Below are 21,851 nucleotides of genomic sequence, written 5' to 3'. Positions count from 1 at the left end.
ATTTAGTCCAACGGCTTCTTCGATTAAATTCTGAAATTCTGCAAAATGGCCTTCAGTCGATGCTTTCCGTAAAGCCGAGTGAATGTCCGCTCCATTTTCTTTCAGAAGTTTTACTATATTCAAATGTCCCTCTTTCAAGGCGACGTATAACGGAGTGCTCTTATTAAGGTCTGCCCGGGTTTAATCAGTAGCTCTACAATTTGCGAATTGCCGTTCTTAGCCGCGACCCATAGTGGCGTAACGTCATCACCTGGCTCTACTTTCGCAGTCCCATTAACGAGAAGTAGTTTGACCAACTCAAAATACCCATTACTAGAAGCGAAAAATAACGGAGTGATTTCTTTTTGAAACCTGCGCGGTATCTGGCGTATTTCTCGAAACCAAAAACAACCATAATAAACAGGCGATACTCGTGATTTTGTTTCAAACGATGACTGATTGACGTCGGCCCTATTTTGAATAAGTAGCTTGACCACTTTGATATCGCGATTTGACAAGGCACCTATTAACGGCGTCGTGCCCCATTCCGTAGGCTGATTCACGTCGGCGCCGCATTCAATTAAAAGCTTTAGGATTTCTAATTAGGGATATAAAACTGCAAGGTACAAAGGAGTGTTTCCTGCCAATTCGAAATAAGATGAATTTGAGGGATAAATCTCGTTGACGTCAACTCTGTCGTTGATCAGTGAAAGAACAAGACCTATATTCATATCCCTCACAGCCTGGTGCAAGAGTGAGTGTCCGGCGCCCATTTGTCAAATTGTTTGTTCTCTCTGAAATAAATAAATGGAGATAAATGGAGGTTTGAGCCCGAAACAGATTCCCTGAGACCAGGTCTACTAAGCTTATTATTACAATTAATTAAACAAGTTCGCCAAGAAGGCGATAATATTATTAGAATTATTATTCCATGGCTTCGATAAGAAAGTGCCACACTTATTTATTACTTCTGGCCATACACGGCTTCGATAAGTAAGTGCCACACTTTTTATTACTTCTGGTCATACACATGCTTCGATAAGTAAGTGCCACACGGCTTCGATAAGTAAGTGCCACATGGCTTCGGTAAGTAAATGCCACACAGCTTCGAAAACTAAGTGCCACACGGCGTAAATGGAAAACCACGCTAATGAGACCATTACATACCACATAAAGTGGCGGCGAAAAAGGGGGTACAGGGGATCATTGCACCCTTTTAGATTTGAAGCGGGGGTATAATAAACGAATTTGTACCCGACAATTTGCCCTTTCAAAAATTTAATAAATCAGATTTTGGTCTATAATTGTCCAAAACCCTCATAAATATTAATTATATTATAATCAATTAATTATACCCACCAAATATTTTCCTTCCACCACTGGTCAAGTAACTTTCCTCTATGCCAAATTATTTCGTGAATAAAAACTTGCATATCTAAGCGTTAAATTATATCCAAGGATTAATACATTTTATATTAAGATAATTTTACTTTTCCCTAACAGTAGATTTAAATAAAAATCAAAGCGAAATCAAAATTATCGTTTTATTTAAGTGAAATGAGCGTACCTTCTACGTTGTCTTCAATGACATTCTGTGAAAATCGGAATTTAAGCTGTTTTTTCGGGACTTCTAAAAGATAAAGGAAGTGACGCATCTGATAATTAAACCAATAAGGTCACATTAATATCAACGCTTCAATTTGATCAGAAAGCTTGAATTTTCTCGCAAGATTGGTAAGAAATCCTACTTCATGTCTCTGCTTTTCAAGTTCTTCTAATAAACCTTGCCAACTTAACACGCCGGATGTATTTTTAGAAAAGAAAGTGCATATAAAGGCGTACTAAGTTTGTGGTTAGGAATATTGCATTATTATAACTATCATAGCCACATAAACATAATAAGTAATAATTTCCTAGTTTTCGGACGCTAAGGCGTTATGAGTTTCCTCTTTCATACTTCCGATTCGTGTCATACTTTTGCAAATTATGCTATTATGCTATAGCATTCGTATAGTTAATTTGAAACTTGTATTTCTACATGTACGCATTCCAGCTGACCCGGGCCGTGCTTAGGGGGAGGGGGGGAACCGGGCGGTCGCCCAGGTCCGCTGAAATTTTACGATAGGGATGTACTTACCGGAGGGCCGCTACACTCAGTTTCACCCATGCATTTCGCCCAGGGCCGCGAGACCTCTAAGAACGGCTCTGCAGCTGACTGGAAAACTACTACTATCGAAACAATAAACAATTATTGAACATAACTTTCATAAGAGAAAAGCAGAATTTTAAAAGGTTTATTAAATTGTAAGTCTAAGCAATTGTTATGGAAATGGTAAAACTTTCTTACTCTTTAAAGCGTTTACAACTTAGATCTTTATACTGATCGTCAAATAATAATAATCAGCTAGGCTAATACCCAAGCCACCACCTTAGCCCAAGTCATCTAGCGACTTTTAATGCCTAAAACAGTTGTCTAGGTTACAATGCGTAGGAGAGGGGTCACAGGGGTGACAAGCTCTTCATGCCACGCGAGCCGACTCTGACCATTACCATAGACGAAGAACGGGTTTACCCGGATTATCGCAACCGGATGTTCACGTTATCAATTTCTGCCCGAAAATTAAGCTTAGTTCTCTGATGGCAGCTATTTGGTTTTCAAAATCTACCAGACTCTTACTGTGGAAGTTTGAGAGGTGATAACGGTCGCCTGATTAAGGTCAAGCTTTTCCTTAGCGCATGGTTTAGGCATCGTCATCTTAATTTGTAATTATTTGTTAAAAAAAACGTGTATTACAACTTTTATAAGCATTCTTATTGTATTATTTATTTAAGGTCGTCTTATCCATGTTGCGATATTGATCATCTGATAAACTTATATCTAGATCATTATTGTCTAGCACCACTAGAGGGGGAAATCGCTACCAATAACTGGGGCCCGTCAAGGACGTATATAAGGGGGTGGGTTTAGGGGGTTCAACCCCCCCCTTAGGACTCGATTCCTTTCTTACGAAAGGAGCGCAACATTAAGAAATAAACAGTAAGACGTTAAAATGAATTTAAATTACTACTTTAACATTATCCTTTTCCAATAAAAATATTAAATTTTGCAAAACAATATCAATTTTGTTCTTTGTTTTATTATCATTTTCTCGCAAATGTATTAAAAAACTTCGTTTGATACACGTGCCGAAATGTAATTGTAACTCGTCCCGAATCTAGCCAGTACTTTAAATATGCGCTATTTCTAACAAAACATTTCGCGCTCGCGATTTCATCTGGTTGTGTTTTAACCCGTCCCCCCCCCCTTGGACTTTCTATATCTACGTGCCTGGGCCCGTGTACTTTCCTCCCGAAAACTAATTGTTCTCTTCGTTAGTAACGGCTCCCTAAGGTTCTAATTTATCGTTTAACCAGGGACCGGACCCTCTGATTACCAAAAAGGATTTTTTGAAGTGGACTTTGGAAGACAAAGGAAAACATAATTAACAATGTTTTTAAATCGAATGTCCATAACCAAGGCTTAACATTCTCACAGAAGCAAATGAAAATTCTAGAATCTTATATTTTGCTTATAGCTCCAATTTCGATTAGAAGAAGCTAAAAATATCAACAGATTCAAACGAGGGGCTGATCACTCCGCGTAATCGGTGTACAGAGCCGTACCTTTGACTGTACTAATGGGATTACGCGTAATCTTTGAAGTCTCTGCCTTTGGCAGTGCTAGTCTAAGCGTAGTCCGGTGTACAGACTTTCTAAGAGGGGTTAGCCCCTCGGATTCAAAGATAAAGTTACCTGTCGAAAATTTAAAATCACGTCAATTAATACTAAGTTTAGCTCTTACTATGAAATAATCCGTTGAATTCCTTTACAAACATTGTATTTAGCAGTAATTATCAACAATATTTACCGGTAGTAGTTTAATACCTTCACTTTGCTAAGATCGTCTCGAATGTGGCGTTGAATGTTGTTGATAAGACACTCTTCGGAGAAGTTATAAAGTAGTTGGTGGTATTTACTTTTCAAAGTTCGTCGGTGAATTTATCACCACATTTCATTTTTGTGAATCATTCGATATATAAAAACAATTTAATATACACGAACAAAAGTTTTATTTTAGAGAGTGAGTGTCTAAATTTTGCATTTAGTGTTTTGAGGAGGTCCCCTACTCCGAAGCAGACGACAATTCCTTCCACTGCTCTGGATAACCTGCGCTCCGTTATCGATAAAAGTACGTCTGAAAGAAAGGAATTATAATTTTGTAGATTACTCACCCGCCTCGTAGTTGCAAGATCTTTACAAAGCGTCAAATCGAAACTAATTATGTCAGAAAAGACACGTCACAGAGAGATTAAGACTCGTAAAATTAAACTTGTAGGGATTGCGCGTTAACTTATCGCTGACGTGGCGTATACTCGAACAAAATGTTACCTGAGCCTCCGAAAGTGATCGGCAGTGAAGGAGAATTTTCTTAACTTACAGTAGATGGCGTTATTGGCTTTGTGGCGCTATTTTTAAAATCGAGTTTCCACACTGCGCCAATGATCGTACGATTTTTGCACTTAAGATAGGAAAAAGTCACTTGTTAAAGGACAACGGAAGGAAGGCGGTGCTAGGTAGAACGAACAGCAACGATTTATACGAACAGACCCATTAATAAATTAAGAATATATATTGGCTTATTTTGATAGAATGACTTATTCTATCCAGTTTAACAATTCCCTTAATAATGCTCCGGAATTGCCCTGAATTAGCGAATAAAGAATCGCTCTAGCTATGGCCACAGCTAGACTGAGTTGCCAATGGCTCTAACAAGACCAATTGGAGAGCACCTTTGTCAGTATAAACCCCTGCCACTGCTCGATCCCTTCTATGTCTAAAGTGGTACAAAAATGACTTTCAAGTCATTAAAAAGTCAGTGGTGGATATAGAAAAAACTCAAGGTTGGGGCGCTAAAAGACATCTTGCACTATAATAACCAATCATCAAGTCGCATGCAAACATAAGGCACTAGTCACGGCATTTGACTACTAAAATTTATTGAAATCTGGAGGCTCACTAATCAATTTGATTAGTGAAAATTGTACTTCAATATTCATCAAAAATGGCGAATATGGCGTATCATTAAGTCATCATTGATCACTCCCATTTTTAATGAAAAATATCATCGATCCCCAGTAGATAGCATAAAGCGTTGGTTCGACGTCGAGTCCGTCGGCTAAACGTCGTAGTTGGCTCATCAATCGAAGCCGACAACGGTTGTGTTAGCTACGATAGATGGCGATACCTATTCCGTAAACAACCCAACGGACTACCACTACTTTTTCTTTTTGAATTTCCCTTCCCCCCTTTTCGAATTAACGACACGGCATGAGTTACGCGGGGGGGGGGGGGGTTCATTCGGTTCTTGATCGTCAATGATTGCGCGGTTCTAAGAGCCATGTATATATTTGTATATTAAACTTCTTGTAAAATATCAAAACGTATGCATGTCTGGGAATAAAAATACGAGCACACTTAACAACGTGAAATTCGCCTTTTGTTAGAGGGCAATACGACAACGCGGCGACGCCATATTGGATTTCAACGAGACGAAGAAATCTACGACACGGGAAGCCATTTTCATGTAAATACATTCCTCCAATTTCACGGTGTAAAAAAATATTAACGGTCAACGAATGTGTGGTGTTCTGCCTTTAAAACAATAATCATAATTTCCTGCCCTGATTTATAAAAAGAGACTGGGTAGCAGACAATAAAAAGATGACGAAATCGTGACCTAAACAGTGACCATCGGGGTGATAAAAACCTGTAGCTATCTCTTAATAAAGATGTTTATGTTTTGGATTTAAATGATCGTTTTGAATTTATCTGCACACATTGCATCCCCTCTAGCCAACGTGAGACGTAGTAGTAGAATAAGCGAGTCAACTAAAGGCAAAGCTAATCATACAGTAAATGCGAAAACGTCTTGTCGTAATTGTACGAAAGCCCAAAGGAAATTAGACTCTACGAAACAAGCCCACGATAACGAAACTATAGTGAAAACAAGGTTAACTAACGAGTCGTTAGAAAATAAGCCTAATCTCCAAAGTTAATAATTGCAAGAAAAAGCCAGCACGAGCGCTTACGCTACGCCAGATTTATTTGAACCTTTTCAAGAATCGCTTAATGTAGCTGCCGTTTTCAGTTTATTAAACGAAAGCGATCACAAATTGGAAACAATGGCGGATAGTCAGGAAGAAGACAACACGAGCAACCACGAAGAAAACGAAGACGCTCCCCCCGCAGGCGGTTTCATAGCTTTAGGCTCTTTCGTAACGAACGTGGTAGCGGCAACAATGGCGGCAATGCAGCAGCAGCTGCAGCATTTAGCGAGAAACCAAAACATTTAATGCCGGACATAGTGGAAATATTAGCGGGCCCTTTCCCCCTCCAAACAACGTCGCATATCATCAATGGGGAGACGTTAGTAAAATTATTATTATTATTATTATTATAATTATATATACTTCGATCCGGAGTCCGCTCCTCATCAAACGTCAGAGATGTGGATCAAGAAAGCGGACGACATGGCCGTGATGTACGGATGGTCTGATCGCGTTACTATAAACCCTACCACGACTTAAAGGATCCGCAAAAATATGGTTCGAGGGACTAGAATCCAACGTTTATACCTGGCCGGAATGTAAGGACTTGTTAAAGAAATGGTTTCCACACGCGAAGAACACTGAATAGCTGCACCGCGAAATGGAGCAAAGGTTTAGAAAACCTGGCGAAACACTAGAACGATACTATCAGGACAAGATTGCAAAAGCACGTTTATTCGGTCTAACCGAAGAAGCAATGATTGAATATTTAATCACGGGTTTAAAGGATCCAGCGCTTATAACGGCATTGTGCGTCCTTGAGTTTAAAAGTCCTCCGAAATTATTACAATGCATGAAGCAACTGGAAAAGAGATTGGAGTTGTTGAAAACTAAAATCAAAACGCAGGTGAAGGGAGAGCTTAAATTAACTGGCGATTAAGGCGGACTGAAACACTCCATTCGCAGATTCCTTTTCACCTGACACGTTGGGTTACGTGAGAATTAAATAAAAGGAAACTAGACTTATTTAAAAACAAAACAAATACTTTATTTAAACTAATGCACAAAATTGATTAAGTTTTTATCTGCCCATTTTTAACTAAATGCCCTAACACAAGGGGGCGCTTAACGAGGAGACGGACGAAGTCGCTGCTTTCTTGACTAAAAACTTTTCATTCTAACGGTTTTTTCTTGCAAATAAACCTTTCTCTTTCTTAACAATGACACTAACGGCCAGTAATCCCTCTTTTGGCGGATGGTCGACACTTTCTTTACATTCCCATCTATTTCTCAACATGAGGAAACGGAACTCACTCTCGCTACTTGGGCGATTTCCCCACTACACTTTTTTCGCTTCCCTTCATAGGGGAGCTATAGCTATTTTCATCTCTTTAACAAAAGGTATTGGCCTAAATGGCGCCTACAAAATACTTTGGGAAATACTGAAAACTAAATCGACAAAACATACGTACAATACACTACCGAAATTACAAATATTACAAAATTAAAATTATTAGTTTACATTTAATTAATTAATTAACATTAAAAAAATATTATACAATCGAGATTTAACAACCTCCCCCGAGTTGAACTTTTAGTTCAACAACTTAAATATCCAAATTATAAAGGAGATTGATAGGGCGTTTTACACGGGTTCCGTGATGAAGACGCACCATACACGATCTGACTACTTGGTTTAGATTGTGTCTTCAACTACTCCCAATTTTCCACAATAGTCGCGGAGTCTTTATTTCTTCCAGTAGAACCACGTCCTCTTACAATTCCTTGCTAGTTACGCAATTTGGTTTATGGTGACGCTCTCTATTGCTAGTAGTAGCCGCGTCTATACGACCTCCTACGCGTATAAGACCATCTTCATCGAGATATGGACTCAAAGTTAAAATATTCGACGTTTTTGGTATTTCTTGGCCTAATTTTAAGAAATTAACCTCTTCTGGATAGCTTTCATTTTGAGCTACTCCTATCCAATATTTTTCCGCGCAAATTAATTCTCCAGCTGATAATGGGTCTTTATTTTTAACTTTTGATTTTAAATTATTTAAAAATCTCTTAAGCCAAGCCGTGATCCTTAAAACCAAAACCAAGGAACTATAGTTTTTAAGTTGGAGTAGGGGTTCTCTTTGAATTTGGCTTCTCCCGAAACCAAACAAACATATTCATTTTAAGCACGCAGTTCACTTTTAAGCTTGTTTTCATCGACTTCTAGTTCTACATCTGGGTCTAACTTAATTTGATTTTGAAGAAAAGATGAACCATGCCACCATAACTCGCTTTCTTTTAATTCGTTTAGCTTCTTACCCCTAGTGGGTAAGTCGGCCGGGTTTTCTTTACCGGGGCAATGTGACCAGCAAGTTTAAATTTTTAGAGATCGCCGTAACAGATAACTTAACTGGCAAAATTTCAATTAATCATAAAAATTGCGGTTAATGGATATTATCCATGGATAGAAATAATTTAATATGGGAAAAAGCCAAAAATTTCTGATTATTTGTTGGATAATTTTTGTTTCTGGATAATGTCCAAATAAACGGTTAATTTTTATCCAAACGCCGACCTCTAAGTTGAATCAACTAATTTTTGAATATCTCCAACTCTATTGGAACGCACTGCAATAAAAATGAGAAAACAACTGTGTTTTATCTGGAACCCTATTTTTGGCAAGATGTCCCATTTAAAGCTTAATCTCGAGATGAACAATTTTATTAAATGACATGGTGTTTAAAATATTTCGCGCGGCAGTTTCTGTCCGGTTTCCAATGAGTTAATCGTTTTGATTTTTTAGCATAACACCGTTGTAAAGCCTGTCGCAAACTATTAAAATAACAAGTGAAAGTTGACGCTGGCATCAAATTTGAATTTTGATTTTAAATGTTTTCAACATCTGCGTCAAAATCAAATTGATACCGCTGCCAGCGATATTTTTATTTGTCGCACATTGGGAAGAAGCACTGATACTAAAACACGAAACTGTGTGATTGCGTGCGCAAAACTGGGCATCGGTTTGTTTTGATTTTTCATTTTTGTATCAATTTTATTTTTCAACCGTAATTTTAACAAACGGAATTGCTATATCCATTTCGTTTGAATAAGTGTTGATTTAATTTTCATATTTTGAGTTTCCCGCGGTAATAAGTTTATAAAATCAATACCAGTGGCGTAGACAAGCGTGTTTCCGTGAGTGTATCGTTGACTGTGATATAGTTATACCCTCTCCTCCAACAACCTTTTGAAATTGTACATAGCCTGTCCACCACCCTGTAACAAAATTTTCGTTACGCCACTGTTCTCTTCCATTTATTTTTTATACATCTATTTTATATTTTATTTTTTATATTATATTATATTATAATTTTATTTTACTTCATTTTATAATGTTATATTATAATGTTAATTTGTTCTCCGTTACTTTATTTTATTACATTATAATCATATTTTATTATTCTTTAGTTATTTAATTATACTTTAATTAACTATATTGTATATTATATTATTAATAAACGGCGAGGTGTAGTATTTACTAGAAAAAAAAACTCAACTTCTATTGGCTGGATAAAAGAAGAATGCTGTGGCGTCAGAGTCCGTTGCCGCGAGCAGCGACCCAAAGTTCAGTGTGGTTGAAGTCGGTACCGAGTACCAAGTTCGTACGAGCGTCACATCACCGGTGTCGGCTTCATTCTCTGTCTTGATTGTGTGCGATATTGGTCCCCGATAGCAGCGCCAGATTTGGTACCGGCAACTCTTGCTGGTACGAAAAATAGTAAAGTGTGCGACAGCCATTACAACAGGGGCGTAGGAGCCGGGAGGGGCAGGGGGGGGGGGAAATGCCCCTCCCTAGAATTTTGCTGGGAGGGGCAACTAATGTTATTGCCCCCTCCAACTTTTTGGTCAGTTGAAATCTTCAAAAGGCTCAAATTTTCATTTTAAAAGCATATAAAGCTTATAGAACCTTAACTGTGTTTAAATTTCAGTCTTTTCCCGCCAATTTACATAGTGGTAAAAGGAACATATGCATTCGGAGAAGCTACACTCCATTAAAAATTCAAAACCATTCTCCAGACCCCTTTCCGTTTCTCTTTGCCCCCTCCAACTTCTAGAACGTTCCTACCGCCCTGCTTTACAACGTAGCGTGTGCACAATCATTTCCAATTATAATTTCATTCTTTATATCCAATGGCGCGAAGGTTACCCAAAGCGGTGGAAAAGCGCCACAAAATAATATCTCGAATCAAGAAATGGCGTTTGCTTCACAAACTACGTTACGCCACATCTCAAATTTAAGCCGTAAAAACAAAGATGTTGGTTCTCACTTAGCACGTCCCGGTATATTTCGAAGACCAAACTTTGGTAAATTTACTTTTGATAAAATGAAATGGTATATAGATTGATATTTGTGTGTTATGCGGAAAGTTTGTAAAACAGCAATACCATCTCAAATAATGTGCCCCCCCCCCCGAAACAAAACCCGGGCTTCGCCACTGCTCTCACTCGAGAGTCAAGAGTGAGAGTTGAACTAAATAAAGGTCTTTTCTCTCACTGGTCGTCACTCGCCGAGTTCACTTTGGCGAAAAAGTGAGATTTGTCAACGTCACTGCTATCACATTTATTCTTGGTGATAAACTTCAAATTTAAGGCGATAAATTTTACTTTGGTCCAATAAATATAATTTGAAATGGAAGATTACTCTGTCCTTTACTTTCCTTAGCTATCAATGGCGTATTAAATTACTATCTGATTTGCCCTTTTCAATCTAATTTTCGCTTACCGAAAACATTTTCCTCTCTCGCTTAACGTTTTTTTGACAATTTGCAAATCAATAGTTCATTAGATTTTATCACCTTAAAGCTACAGAAGCTACGTATCGCTTACAATTATCAAAATGACAAATAATATTTTAAGCACTGGAGGAAGGTTTGCAGAATCGTCTTTTTACTCTGGGTATGGAGCGCCTTTTTCAACAATTCAATCATTAATAAGTATAAAATATCAATTTTCAAGAGCTAGAAAGCTATTTTTAATCGATGGCTACTATTAATATCTTCCTCTGCTTTAGTTTATATGAATTTGAGTTAGTGACTAGGACTTCATAGTATTTCTGAATCCAAACGAAACGTGTGAAGGTCATATTCACCATCATTGGCGCCAGTTCGCGTAATTCCACCTTAGTAACCAATGTATTAAACATCTTATTTAAGAATTAAGATTTTGGATGTATAATTTAGATTAAATTCCTCGCAGTAGAGTATAAGTTGCCAGATTAAAATGCACTACAATGGTTCTCTGATGACGTTATTATTTGACTATTTAAAATTTAGTTTCCTTTACCGTTAATAGATGGCACCATGCTCTCCAGTAAAGTCAAGCATTAAATTTTATTTTTTGTACATCGCAGCTAGAGATGAAATTGAATAGCCAATGAGATTAGGCTGAATTTCACTGCGATATCAATAGACCAATTAATGTTGACCGGTCAACCAAAGAAAATTAATGAGATTTATATTTAATTGTATATTGATCGGATTGTTTATTCTTTCATGTTTATTAAATGTGTCCTTAACCTCAACGAAATATCGGCTGACTTTCTTTATCAGTTCCGCTCTTCTCCGAAAACTGGCTTATCTGGAATAATATTCTTGATTAGACTCCTCTACAAAAGGTACTCCGCCATCATTACTCTCACTAGGTGAGCGGATCTCACGTCGCTGAGTTAATGGCTGAATGTGCGATGTGAGGATTGACATTGCGAAGAGTCGCGTATGATTATTCATCGAATGATAAATTATTATTTTAGATCGGACATCATTGAACAGTACGACAGGTAAACTGTTTAATCATTTTTAAATTCTGAAATGTTCGTCAACTATTATTTGCGAGACAGGGGTTAAAGTGATAGGTGAGACCGAAAACGAATTAGGATTACTGAGCACGTTTGCCAGCCACAGAAGTATTGTTTAAGTTAGACCGAAACTCGAGATGCAAAATGAAATACTAACTCCACCTGTCACAGAATTGTTATAAAAAGTGTTTCTCGAAGAAAGAATTTAAGTATATAATTAATTAAAGCTTTTTATTCTCGAAATAAATTACTAGTTCTATAGAAATTTTCTTTATCTAAAGATGCACTTTTCTTTTTATGATAAAATATCTACGATATCAAAAGTTATCGAGTTAACATTTTCAAGCCTTTGATGGTGGTACATCCGCTTCTGAAGGCTTTATACGGCAGCGGTAGCGGAATTTGATTTTTACAAATCATAAAATTATTGGTGCCATAAGTAAGATAAGAAGAGTAAACCCTAACACTTTTAATTTTGTTTGGGCCTTTTTTCTTAGAGCCCTCGATTTTGAAGGTCTCTTACGCTTCATTTTTAGGACATTTATGAATACTTCTCTCTTACGAGATTTTAAATTAATTTGTGATTTCAACGAAGATTTTCTTCATCCACGAACATAGCTGACTGCGTTTTCCGAAGCTCTCTTAACAGTCCGGCATTTTATTTTTCTAGTGGAATCTTTCTTGAAATGGCGTAAAATATGTCCACTTTGTCCAGGAACTAAAACACAATAAAATCTGAGGAGGTAGGGCTGACACGCTGTGCCAATTTTTCGTGGAATAAACAATAATTATTTTGTTATTTCTAGCAACGATTGTCTTAACCCCATCGAACAGAGCTGACTTTCTATTAAAGGCAGTCCTTCTCCGGGAACAGACCTTTCTAGGGAAGTAAATCTAGGTATGCTTTTAAGGCTCAAATTTTAAAGAGGTGTGAATGATTTCGTTGGGTCAATTAACGTAAAAGACTGTCATAGCTCCGCGACGGCCATGTACCTTGAACGGAAATTGACGAGAACAACATCCGGGAGGGAAGATAACGTCGCCAAATTGAACTGGTAGCGCCTCTACCGAAGAGAACGAATTTATGGTGGGTAAATGAGCAAGGTGAACCTTTGATGTTGACAACACGACTAGTTTTCTGCCTGCCGATAATATTGAACCAATGTTTTTCGGCCGGACAATGTTTTGGAAATTATTATCATAGCCTAGCGTGCAAGGACAACACAAGTTCGCCTTTAAATCTAAATGACTTCACCTAGAGATTAAATACATAGATTTTATTTATATACGATTTGTTTTGCATGAAAATATAAGTTAATTATTATATATTGTGAAATTTTCGTTTCCCTATTCAATGAGCCATTGACAGTTTGTTTTCTTAAAAACACTTATATTAACATTAGTTTTAATATAAAAATTTAATTTACTATACAGCTTAGAACCCAGGTATAAAGCTTATCTTTTGCTACTATATTTGAACATATTGAGTGCTTTCAATTCGAATCCTACGACGTCAGCGATGTAATTTCCGTATTCATAAAAAACGGTAACTGTCATGGCGGCCACTATTAACACCTCAGCTGTGACGTTAAAACTTTTCAAAATCGTATCAGACAAAAGCACTCTATTGTCGAGAGATAAATAACTATCCGAAACAGAGCGGGTATTGTATAAACTGTTGTCTATTAATCTTTCTCGATTCTGAAAATTGTACAACAATACACATTTCGCGTGTAACTGTCTAACAGAAAAGTCAGTGTATAAATGTATACAATGTTGGTATCGACTCCGTTTTTAACATATCCTTTATATACTACGTTGCATAGTCTTTTTGTAGCCATGGAAATGTAAGACAGTTAAGGATTTAAAAAAAAATTATATAAACATAATCTTAGTTTTTTAATAATATTGTTATTATAAAGATTGCACTTTCAATAATAATCGTAGTATTTTCTATTTCCGTGCAATTATCATTACGCAACCTATTGACAAAATGATCGTGAATTTTAAACTTGTAGTAATTTACATTTTTGAAAGTTTTATTTGAAATACCAACGAATTTAGTTTTAACTACAGATGGTGTTGCAGCAATACTCCTAAATTTCGACGAAACTTCAAAAATTACTACTGTTTAAATAAATTTATTGAATAATTAAAATAGACGACTAATTTCACTGTCTTATTGAAAGGCTTCATCAGGTCTTAGTCAGACGTTGTTAGAAAGCTTGAGTAATATATTTTATAGTTAAGATAAATAACCCATAGAATTAACAATTTTCATAAAATATTATAGTTGAACATTGATAGAAGGGTTTAACAATATGCGAGTAGAAACATTATAAAAATTACGAGAACTTTTAACCGTTAAACCGTATCTTCTTAGAAATTACAATTTTTTACCCACGTTTTCGCTAAAATATTTCAAAGCCGATTGCCTCTTTTCAATGCTTTGTCTGGATTGGAGGACCGTTTCTTAATCATTTCCAGATATTTTGTGACATCGAGTTTTAAACAGTGGTCTGTTTTACTAAAATTTTCACTTGATCAAATAATATGTCATGTTTACGATCAGAGTTGGCAATGTGTTGAGCTGGGGGAGTTATCAGAGTTGGCAATGTATTGTACTGGGGGAGTTATCAGAGTTGGCAATGTGTTGTTCTGGGGGAGTTATCAGACTTGGCAATGTGTTGAGCTGGGGGAGTTATCAGAGTTGACAATGTGTTGAGCTGGGGGAGTAATAAGAAAAAAACACAATGTAAAACAATGATTAACTTTTTCAATTGGTTAGCCTTGAGATGTACAATTTCCAGGGTCAGGGAAGGGTACTCGTACTATATGTTAAAGGTTGCTAAGCTACGGCGTTCTTATTTAAACCTTGAAGTTTTTAATTTTTTCAGAAAAAACCAAGTGCCAGATAAATATTTAAAAAAATGGATGAAAAAATAAAGGGATTTTTCGAGGCCGTGACGGAAGACAATAAGAAACAAGTTATCTCACTCATCCGAGAAGGAGTCGACGTCAACTGCATTTTCCCCCCAGATCCATCTTTTGCCGACCGGGAAGGATTAACTCTCTTGTGCGTGGCATCTGGCTGTAACCACTTAGATATCGCGAAACTCTTACTTCAACACGGTGCCCTCGTTAATAAAACCTTTGAAAATGACGGCATTAAAGCCACGCCGTTGTGGATCGCCTCGGCGGCGGGTCATTTGGAAGTAGTTACACTTTTAAAGGAACACGGAGCGAACATAAATATAACCGGAAAAGAAGATAACATTGAAGCCACGCCGTTGTGGATCGCCTCCGCTAGGGGTCATTTAGAAGTAGTTAAATTTTTAATTGAACACGGAGCAGACATTAATAAAACTGGGAAAGATGAAGACATTGAAGCCACGCCGTTTTGGATCGCCTCGGCTAAGGGTCATATAGAAGTAGTTAAACTGTTAATTGAACACGGAGCGGACATTAATAAAACCGGGAAAGATGGAGACATTGAAGTCACGTCGTTGTGGGGCGCCTCGCATGAGGGGCATTCTGAAGTAGTTAAACTTTTAATTGAACACGGAGTGAACATTAAAAAAACAAGGAAAGATAAAGAATTTGAAGCCACGCCGTTATATATCGCCTCTGAGAAGGGTCAAGTGGAAGTGGTTAAACTTTTAATTGAACACGGAGCGGACATTCATAAAACCGGGAAAGATAAAGACATTGAAGGCACGCCGTTGTGGGTTGCCTCGCATGCTGGGCATTCTGACGTGGTAAGACTCCTTATTGACAAAGGAGCAGACGTGAATATCACATCGAAAGGCGGTAGTACTCCTCTGTGGGCATCATTAAAGCAGGGACATTTAGACGCGGTAAAGGTATTAATTGAAATGGGGGCTCGATTGGACACTCCAAATCCTCGGGAAAACAACTCTACACCATTATGCGCCGCGGCCGAAATGGGAAAACTCAATATAGTCAGGCTTCTAATTGAAAAGGGAGCTGACCTCCATTTGACTGATGAATTCAACAACTCGCCACTTCATTTTGCCTCTAGTAAGGCCATTGCCTTTCTCTTAATAGAGAACGGAGCGCATATCAATGCTGTTAACACGGACAAAGAAACGCCCCTGCACGTCGCCATCAAAAGCGGACGGACACCATTGATAGAGATGCTACTTCATCAAGGAGCCGATGTTAAGGCACGAAACAAAGATGGTTTATCTCCTTCTGATATAGCCGAGAAGTGCGGTCAATTTGAAATAAAAGCACTAATTTTATTGACCCAAATAAAGGACGAAAATCAAGAACCGATTTTCATTCGCAAGGCTGAAAAAGCGCATCATAGAGATTCTCCGAAGGTTTCATTCGATGCCGACCATCTTGTAGACAGCACTGACCAATTCAAAAGCAGTTCTTCCAAATTCATCCAAGAACTTTCGAATGAAGGCTCTGTTACTGTTGCCAAAGATAAAGCGGGAGACATAGCGATATTCGCAGCTGATCAGAAGGACGACGAACCAGTGGTCAAAGTGGCCATGGGACCATGGGGAAATGTCGAATATCCTGACATGTCCGAAGAAACGACAGATCATTTGATGAAGGGATCGAGACTAGTGCCGAATGCGAAATATAAAGAGAATCTCAATGATGTTACAGCTGATACAAAAGACGACATCGCAATAATCTTGGGAGCCTCATCGGTCGAAGAAACCGAAAAAGAAACTAAAAAATTTAATTTTAACACTAAAAGCGATGATCAATTTGCATATTTGGTTGAAACCCATAATAAGAACGTCACGAAATTTATAAATAAGTTCACGAACACGTTTGATTTTATCTCGAAAGTACCCCAGACAATGAGCAAGAGCGTCGAGCTGAAGAACCTCAGTCTGTTGCAGTTGAAGAGGAAATACTCGCAGAAATTAGAACAAAAGGAAAAAGAAGCCGAACAACTTCGAGAAAGTGTTGCCGGGATGCAGAAATACGCTCACAATCTGAGCCGGGAGCGAGAAGAGTTCGCTCAAGAAGTGGGCCGCCTGGAGGGAGCCCAGACGCTGCTCAACGCTCAAATTGAAGAGATGAAAATGAAGCATGAAAAGAAATTGGATGATGAACTGGAGAAGAGCCAGCGTGACTTGGAAACCCAGCGCGACGAGCTGCTCAAGGAAGGTGAGCTTCGCATTGAGAAACTGGAATTGCGCGTCGTCGAACTGGAACGGGAAAATCGAGCTCTGCGGGAGAAAAATGCGAGTCTCGCGAGAGAGTTCGAAAACTTGAACATCGAGTACGAAGAAGATCAGAATTTCAGCCAGTCGTCTGGTTACGTCGAAGCAACGGTGGTAGTTAAAAGGAAGGTGAAATTTAGGGGCGCTGCCGGCTTGCTGGAGGCCACCAAAGGACTGTGGGATAAATTACGCGGGGCTGGAGAGGCTAGCCAATTTACGATTAGCAATAATAATTACCATATTCAGTCTTCGGGTCCCGTCAACGGTACTCTTACTGGGGACGTTAAGAGCATCGAAGCGAATTTTAAGTGAAGTTATAGACAGCTAGTCACAGTTGATTCCTTAAGAAAATTGTTGTTTATGATTATATGTTAAGGTCATTACGTAAATATAATAAGTATGCTGTAAATTATAATATAAGAGTGATTGTGATTACATTTTAGATTCAAATTTAAATATTTGTATAAATTCTATTACAAACGCTTTTCAATAGAAATTAAAAAATCCTAGATTTTGTAATTTTAAACCACAAAGTTAACTGTTAATTTATGTGTTAAACTTAACTTAATGACTAGTATTAAGATTACTATAAACGTGTGTTAATTATTGGTAATTTTGATTACGCAAAATAATTGGAACGTTTTACTGCGTAACGTGGAATTCTTTAGGTATTAAAAATTTATTTAAATTCGTCCTTAATTTCTAATTTTCTATTAATAAATGTAATACTGATAATAAGAAACCCACGGTCAACTGGTTTATAAGAGTTGTCGAGCGCTGGTCGCTTGGTGACGGGATATTGGCGTATGCCTGGCCAGGTGCGACGTTCCCCCGTTCGACCGTGCTATTCCCCCTTTTTCCACGCTTTCGCTAGTTTTGGTGGGTTTGGCCCATGACGTGGTGATAAAAAAAGCTTTGCTAGAGACGGATGCGCGTACCCAAGGAAAAAAAGGGAAATGAGTGCGGCCTGGTAGGAATAAGCTCTTTTGGATTCTCCGCTAATAAAACCATAAAAAACGTAGAACAAGAGATTCAAGTGCGTGACGATGAACTCACGAAGTTGACCCCAACATTATAGTCGTGGGAGAGCAAACCACGGACTCATTGTATCAACAACGGTGTAAGCCACCAGGGATCGCCGACAACGACCTCTCGCCAGGAACGATGTCCGCCAAACTCGGCACGAAAGCCTAGATGATTATAACTTTCTTTTTATACAAGGAAACGACAAGAATTAATTCGATGTAAACCGCTAGTGGTGTATTAAGTATATCGTCTCTTAAAGACTAGAGTCAATGTTAAGTAGTTTGAATGTTGTAAAAATCTTAGTTTTTAAGTTAGCGTTAGAAGTAAAATCATAGCAGGTGCACCATATTATTAGGTATTTCTTTGTTACTGTAAAATTAGTTGGTAACAAAAAATTAAAATTTAGTTTCTTTGGCAACCTTCATAACCTAATCTCTTTATTAAGTCATACCCCTAGACACCATTTTATATTTAATTTAGTTTGAATGATTATCTTGGGCTCCACTAGTGAATGCCTGGCAGAGATTATTTTTGTCGTAGCGTTTCAACATGGTCATTCTTACGCCACCTAATTCTCTCATTGTAGTTACATCTGTCCCGCTCTCGCTAAAAATTGGGGTTTCCGTCCAGGATATAATTTTAATTGTCCTGTACATATTTAAGAAATGCACTTGTAAGTCATTCATTATTTCAATTTAATCGTAAGGAGCAAATTAAGTATTTTCTCAAGGGTGTTATAATTTCCAGGTCAATTGTCCAATTTTTCAATGGTTTGGCTTATCTTTCTTTTGAAGTTTGTCCAAATTTGTTGGGATCTTTTTGTTTCATTTTATTTTCGTTGCCACACATAGTTTCAAAGATCTTCCCTCACTCGACTTAACCCCCCCCCCCTCCTGTTGATTTTACTCTCACGCTCGCTTACAATAGCTGCCCTCTCTCGCAGTAGGGATTATCGTATCGAAGAATTTGTTTCTGTATCGCATTAGTCCTCGTAGAGTTTACCCTTTTTTTAACTTTACCCTTTTGATTAGTTAATTAGACTCTATGAATGTCGCTGATCAAGCTAAGATCCGAACGACTGCAACGTCCTAACAATAGGAAGGATACTTCCAATAATTCAGCCAAATCAAAGATGACTCTCACACGTAGTCCTGTTGGGTGGTCGCGCGGTTATACCCCCTCCAGGGTAACTAACCCTAACTAGTGCCCGGCGATTTGAATAATGAATATTTATCCGAAGTATATCACCTTATTTGTTTCAGTTATTTTATTCGGATAAACAATTTAGTACGGTTCACCGATAACTATTATTATCAAAGCCAATTTTTTTATATACCACAAATGTACTGTCGTAACCAAGATATTTGAAAAATAAAAATCAGCGATTATTTCATTTATTGAATAAAAACATTCTTTCTCCATCTTATCAATAAACCACTTTCTCGCAAAAAAAAAGATATTTTTAAAGAATATATTTTTATATTGTTTGTTACGATTAATTTAAAGAGCAGCTAACCGCTGAAGATTTTTTCCTGAAATATCATTATTCGAAAATAAAACATCTAAGAAAAATAGTATTTGCCGTAAATCGATTACGAAAAATAATTAATTTTCTTTGCTTATCTAAAAAATTAGTACTTTTTAAAATAAAATAAATAATTTATATTCGGTTATTTTTTTCTGTAAAATATATCCTTAACCGACCAAAAATTATCCTTTTAGGTATAACCCCGAAGTATAAATTTTTAAACTTATGTAACATTTTCCTCGGATAATGCCGACTACTAGCAACAATTATTATTGCATTGGAATACGGGCAATTTTTATTTTCAAATATATACGTTTTGGCATGACGAGCAAGCGAACATAGTTTTGTTTTTCGTAATTGATGACAGACAACCTAATGCAGCTCTACACTTATGGTAGGAATTAGTACATTCATGATCATACTTCGACTTCGCTTCCTTTCACCAACTACTTAAAATCTGATAAGTTCAGTGAGAAGAAACCACCTATGGACTGTGCGAAGGATGATAAAATACGCGAAAAAGTAGATTAGTCCATAATTAAAAGGCATAATATGTCTTTGAGCAAACCAAAAGACGTGAATCTCGGATCAAATAGATCTTCGAGTAATAAATTACATAAAAACTAAATAAAATAGCCAGAAATTCCAACGGTAGACTGGTTTCCAAATATGACGAAATTGGCCTACCGTTGGAATTATCCCTTTTAATTATGGACTAATCTACCTTTCCGCTTTAAATCTGCATTGAGAGTTAAGCAAACACATATAGGACTCTTTAGAGTTTTATATTTACATTATTCCAAACTGAGCGCCTTCGTGACTGGTTTCGGTATCCTACCATCAACCGAATTCCTATTCAAACAAATTATACAATATCTTACAGTTTTATCTTTTTAAGTTTATATTACATATTCTGAATATTAAGGATAACAAGGCATTTTAATTACTGTCTTTAATGATATCTTCATATTGAGACGTTAATACCAAAAATATTCGATGAAAACGATTAACTCTATGAAAAATTAGAGTGCATTCCTTCGCCACCAACGCTTGTTAAGTTACGGTGTTTTTCTAAAAAACAACTTGGGCGAATGTCCTTTACGAAGTTATAACGTTAGGTACTATAATTTATTCTACATCATTTTAAATATTTATAAATTATATTAATTTTATATTTCATTAAATATTTTAGTAGTACTATCTTTAATGATTATCTTCATATTGAAACGTTAATACCAAAAATATTCGGTAAAAATGATTAACTACATTAACAATTAGAGTGCATTCCTTCGCTTCATGGCGTCCAGGAAGATCATATAGTTCTGATCACCACCAGAATTCGTAAGTTGCGAGAATGAAAATAATGTAGTATTCCTAATGAATATAATGGACATAATAAATTTCAGATATATGACAAACAAGTAGCGTTCAAATAAGGGAACTAAAAATTGGATATTGGAATTTTTTACTATAATATTTTTAATTCGGCATATATTAAGAGATTCAATAATATTTTGTCTAGGTTATTTGAGGTTAGGGGGTAAAGTTTGGTTAGGAGAGGTATTCTGTGTTGGATAAGATTAAATTGGTTCAGGTGAGGTTAAAATGGTTCAACTGACTTTCCTTTAACGGTAAAACAACTTATAATTTGACTAAAGGATAATTTTTAAGAATTTTAAGTGGTTGGCCTACCTCCCCAAAAATCCTGGCGCCGCTACTGCTGCCGCTAAAACTGGACCCTTGACGTGCTTGTTATGGAAAACTACTAGTCTAAATTTGAATATATCCGATAACTACTTACGAAACTTTAGGATTGTTAGAAATGATATATTTGGCCATTATTCATCGTTTACTTCCTTATGTTTAAAAGTAAAATGTTCCTCACTTAACATAACTTTCTATTTAAAAATTGAAAATGGGTGGCAAGGGGCGAACTTATTTAGTAAAGTAATAGTTTCAGGAACAATATAAAATGCTATAATTGTAGTGCTACAAATTCACGTGAATTCGTGAAGTATATCGAAAACGCTCGAAATTCCTAAAAATATTTTTGTAATACCAGCACCCTGTACGTGTTACGTAGAATTATGATAGATATAATTAGTTTATTCCATCAATGGGCTTTGGTCATTAAAACGGAAGCGACACCTAGTTTAAAATGATTA

At 37.0% G+C, this 21,851-nt stretch overlaps 1 protein-coding gene and 1 long non-coding RNA gene across 3 annotated transcripts; one reads left to right on the top strand and one right to left on the bottom strand.

Annotated features, from left to right (window-relative positions):
• Positions 1-276: 276 nt before the first annotated feature.
• LOC149968840 (uncharacterized) lies at positions 277-3,506 on the bottom strand. The gene is made up of 4 exons (XR_016480645.1): positions 2,117-3,506; positions 1,547-1,634; positions 1,339-1,414; positions 277-773 (listed from the first exon to the last, which is right to left on the bottom strand). It is a non-coding gene; the product is annotated as an uncharacterized LOC149968840 (long non-coding RNA).
• Positions 3,507-11,770: 8,264 nt separating this feature from the next.
• LOC149968839 (uncharacterized) lies at positions 11,771-17,563 on the top strand. 2 transcript variants are annotated; one of them, XM_090154975.1, is made up of 5 exons: positions 11,771-11,892; positions 12,590-12,662; positions 12,726-12,817; positions 12,894-13,006; positions 14,817-17,563. In XM_090154975.1, the coding sequence occupies exon 5, from the start codon at positions 14,850-14,852 to the stop codon at positions 17,442-17,444; it is 2,595 nt and encodes an 864-aa protein (XP_090011101.1). In that variant the 5' UTR covers positions 11,771-11,892; positions 12,590-12,662; positions 12,726-12,817; positions 12,894-13,006; positions 14,817-14,849; the 3' UTR covers positions 17,445-17,563. The 2 variants fall into 2 exon arrangements, with proteins under 2 accessions (XP_090011101.1, XP_090011100.1); XM_090154974.1 differs by having other exon boundaries at positions 11,771-11,901.
• Positions 17,564-21,851: the final 4,288 nt, after the last annotated feature.

This window comes from Leiobunum rupestre, chromosome 1 (genome assembly GCF_980474605.1).
Source record: "Leiobunum rupestre chromosome 1, qqLeiRupe1.1.hap1, whole genome shotgun sequence".
NCBI classification, from domain to species: domain Eukaryota; kingdom Metazoa; phylum Arthropoda; class Arachnida; order Opiliones; family Sclerosomatidae; genus Leiobunum; species Leiobunum rupestre.
This window is presented reverse-complemented; position numbering and strand designations above follow the sequence as displayed.